Source organism: Triticum dicoccoides, chromosome 5B (assembly GCF_002162155.2).
Source record: "Triticum dicoccoides isolate Atlit2015 ecotype Zavitan chromosome 5B, WEW_v2.0, whole genome shotgun sequence".
In the NCBI taxonomy this organism is placed as follows: Eukaryota; Viridiplantae; Streptophyta; class Magnoliopsida; order Poales; family Poaceae; genus Triticum; species Triticum dicoccoides.
The window spans coordinates 350,649,042-350,652,759 of record NC_041389.1 but is presented as its reverse complement, the minus strand read 5'-3'; the positions used below and the strand labels follow the sequence as shown (position 1 = coordinate 350,652,759).

Sequence of the window (3,718 nt, the reverse complement as noted above, 5' to 3'; positions counted from 1 at the left end):
TCCGGCGATGGAGGGGCGATGACGGCGGCGCGCCTTCGGCTCGCTTCAGTGCTGGTAGTCGTCGCTAGGTGGTCTATGGATCTGGATGTAATTTTTATTATTTCTGGTATTCGTTGTACTGCCATGATTGAAGATGATGCCATGATTGAAGATGAATAGATTGGAAATTTTCTGGAAAAAAAAAAGAGGGACAAGCTTGTTCGGGCCGAGGGAGTACTGCCTGCTTTTACGTTTTTACGTTTTTGCCCGTGGAGTTGATAGATCGAAACAACAGAGACATCTCTCTGTTCGCCTGATCGTCTCCAGCCTATCTGGTACTAGCAGTCCAGCAGCGCAGAACCAGCATCAACGCCGGCGGCCGGCGCGACATACGGCCAAGGCGCAGCCGACACGCCCCTTTCCTCACCCCTATCCCGCCTAGCCCGTGTTCCTCTCCGTCCCCGGCTGCACCCCTCTCTCCTTCCGCGATCGAGGCCCGTAGGCACCCCTCTGTCCGCCGCATCTCAGGCGACGTCAGCGACGACCAAGGACAGCAGCAGCGCCACAAGGTGAGTCTTTTCCACAGATTTGTTATCTCTTCTACTGGTTCTCCATCAATCCACTTTCTCCTCTGATTTTTCCCTCTCTTCTCCATCAGCCGTGAGAGTAAGAGGGAGAGAAAGGAGAGAGAGAGAGCATGGGGCAAAGGGGAGATGACTGTGAGAAATCTGCTAAAATAGAAATTGGGCATTTTATCAAATAGTCAAAGTAAAGTGGGGCAGTTTATCTATGTCAAAGTAGAAGAGCCTTATAGGGCAAATGGGGGCATTTCGTTTTATCAAATAGCCCGAGTTCGTCAGATCCGCCTATTTGGAATGGAAATACTCCTACTAGTGAGGAAGCTTCGACTTTGAGTATTTAGCGCAGAAGAAATACTGGATTTGTTGATGGAAGCGCCCGGCTTTGGAAGCCTGGGCCTGATCGTCTGAGGTAGGACACGAGATCTGGGTAGATGCAATGATGCCATTTTTTAGCTCTTCTGTAACACAGTGTCATGGCAGTAGCAAAGGCAGCAAGCAGTCTAGGCCGCAGCTAGCGCCTAGCAGTATTACTCCCTGTCAGTAACCCTGAACAATCTAGACCTAGAAAAGTGAGTTTGTAACACTGTCTCTCTTTCATTTTATTACTATTCGGATGATAAAGATTCTGTTCGTGGTATTATTACTTCCTGTCAGTGTTGCCATGTTTGCTGTAATCTTTGGTCAGGGACTGAGGCTGATTTTTTGCTATGCAGAACACTTCATCAGTAATACATTGTTCAGTAGTTCCTGAGGTGCACCATGGAAATTATCATCCTCATCTCACTTGTTGTGCTTCTTGTACTGGGAGCACTCTTTGTTATCCCGAGATCCAAAAACAAAGGTAAAAGGGGGGCCTGACTCGTAATCTTAAGCGAAGGCGACTTCACTTTATTGGTGCTGAGTAAATGTTGCAATGCAGGTGAAGGAAAGGATGCACGTTCAGCCGGAAATGGAACGGTGAATTTCATCCTTCGTATTTGAATACTGTAGTTTAACAAGCAACTTTTTCCTGGAATTGCCAGTTACGTTTGTTTATATGCAGACAAGATTGTCGTTGATTAATCCAAAATGCACTTGCTTTAACATGCAGTTTTGTCTTGAACGTATGCCTTTATGCTTTAGAGTGTTGCTTATGGTTGCTAATCTAATGACAAGATTGCTCTAGGTTAATCCAAAATGCATGGCATTTTCTGTATTTGCTTACTGATATTTCATATTCAGACATCTACGAGCTATTCAAAGAAAGAGGTGTCAACACACAACACAAGGAAGGATTGTTGGATCATAATCAAGGACAAGGTTGGAACAAAACATTCTACTAGTTTACCAACGGCCATCATCTCGCTTTACCATCTAGTTTGAAATTGGGAAATTTATGTTCTCATATTTGCCATGATCCAGGTTTACGATGTAACTCCATACGTGGAGGAACATCCAGGTGGTGATGCCATTCTAAACAATGCTGGTGGCGATTCGACAGAGGGATTTTTCGGGTTTGTAACATCTCATAAATATTGTTTACATCATATCCTGTCAACATTGTTCTTAAATGATGATTCGCGTTGACGTTACTGATGTATCACCTGACTGCTCGGGTGTTCATTTACTGCACCTTTCGAGGTTCAACTTATTGAAGATCATTAGTAATTTAGTTATCTTTTTTTCTGGATGGTAATTCAGTAAGTGACAGGGTTACACTTATGGATCTTTTTACCCCATTTAAATTTTTGAATGTATATCACATTTTAAATTGCTTAATTGACCCAAGTTAATAAATGCGTATAAAGGGTATTTCCTGTTTCCCAGTTGCAACAGCATGCAAAGGCAATTTTGCTCTCATTGTTCCCTTCCATGATTTTCTGTTGATCGCATATTCCAAGTTATGGTGCAATGATTTTGTTATGTTGAATAGTGCCCATGTATTTCTTTTGTTATCACTGAAACTCTGTGTGTTATAGTCCTCTAAAAAAACTTTCTTGGTCCATACCCATGATATCTGAGAACATGTGGATGTTGTTATCCAGAGCAAGACAAAAGATATTTGCACAAGTAAATTAATAGATCTAGATGATGGATGGTCCAAAGGAGAAAATTAAGTTTAAACAACAACACTGATGTGGATGTTTCTTATCCTGATGGGGATGTTTCTTATTCGCTAGCTTTGTCGAGGAGAGCTACATCTGATTTTCCTACTTGTATTTCCATTCCATTATACTTTTCGTTCAGGAGCGCGTGAAGCTCGCACGTCATTGTATTAAGAACTGTATTTCACATAACAATACTAACCCGACGCGCTTTCAGCCCGCAGCATGGCACACGAGTCTTCGACATCATTGAGGATTTCTGCATCGGCAAATTGGAAGACTGATGAGGAGAGGCTGTAAAAGCTTCCAAGTGTGAACCCATGCGCTCGTCTGCAATTTTCTGAAGATGATGACGACGAACGAAACCGTTTCCTAATGGTGATGAGGACTGCTCCCGGGCCCCCAGCTGTGTGGTTCTGATTTCATGTTTGACCTCCTGTTTATTCATACTAGTAGCAGTGTGTGACCCGACCATGGACTATTTCTGTGTCCTGAATGTTTTCCGAGATTTATCTCTTCATTTGAGAAGATACGTCTTCTTAGATTTATTTATGGAACTTTCTCAGAGCAGACAAGGAACCGGGCCAACTTTTCATATTGATTCCTTGCATGGCAGTGAGAGGCTTTACTCCATTCAAAGAAAGCTTTGCTCAGTCAAGTTTTCCTCTGGTCTTGCCTCAGCTGTCAAAGAATTTCACACTGTTGGGCTTAAGGGGGCACGTATGAATTTTCATCTGCTTCATACTGTCCATTTTCTCCATGAATTAGCCTTGATGGACACAGTAGTAATTAGTAAGAGGTGATTTTGCTGGCTTATTTGCGAGATCATGTAAGACAAGCGTAACAAAAGGATTCGTTTTATTTCGTGTCACAGCTGATTACTCCATTTTTCCTTTTTGAAGAGTGGCATTCTATGTCCAATATATCGATCGAAATTACAGTTACTGTCTTACTGATTTCCAAGAGATGGTGAATTGTACGACATGCATAACATCAATGACAGATTTTTATTTTCCTTGACATAACAATATAATACAATGCAACGCCCTGGTGGCAAAAAGGAAATGGGGAAAA

The 3,718-nt window shown here is 42.5% G+C and overlaps 1 protein-coding gene across 2 annotated transcripts; it reads left to right on the top strand.

The window, feature by feature from the left end:
• The first annotated feature begins 268 nt into the window (after positions 1 to 268).
• Positions 269 to 3,311, top strand: LOC119308861 (cytochrome B5-like protein). 2 transcript variants are annotated; one of them, XM_037585029.1, is made up of 6 exons: positions 275 to 548; positions 1,274 to 1,401; positions 1,480 to 1,517; positions 1,782 to 1,859; positions 1,962 to 2,053; positions 2,862 to 3,311. In XM_037585029.1, exons 2-6 carry the CDS (start codon positions 1,320 to 1,322, stop codon positions 2,926 to 2,928), a joined length of 357 nt encoding a protein of 118 aa, XP_037440926.1. In that variant the 5' UTR covers positions 275 to 548; positions 1,274 to 1,319; the 3' UTR covers positions 2,929 to 3,311. The 2 variants fall into 2 exon arrangements, with proteins under 2 accessions (XP_037440925.1, XP_037440926.1); XM_037585028.1 differs by lacking the exon at positions 2,862 to 3,311 and having other exon boundaries at positions 269 to 548; positions 1,962 to 2,141.
• Positions 3,312 to 3,718: the final 407 nt, after the last annotated feature.

Excerpts from the sequence above, each read along its gene's own strand:
- LOC119308861 (XM_037585028.1), top strand. The coding sequence starts at position 1,320 with ATGGAAATTATCATCCTCATCTCACTTGTTGTGCTTCTTGTACTGGGA. Across the intron at positions 1,402-1,479 it reads CCCGAGATCCAAAAACAAAG|GTGAAGGAAAGGATGCACGT; the intron begins GTAAAAGGGGGG and ends GTTGCAATGCAG. Across the intron at positions 1,518-1,781 it reads GTTCAGCCGGAAATGGAACG|ACATCTACGAGCTATTCAAA; the intron begins GTGAATTTCATC and ends TTTCATATTCAG.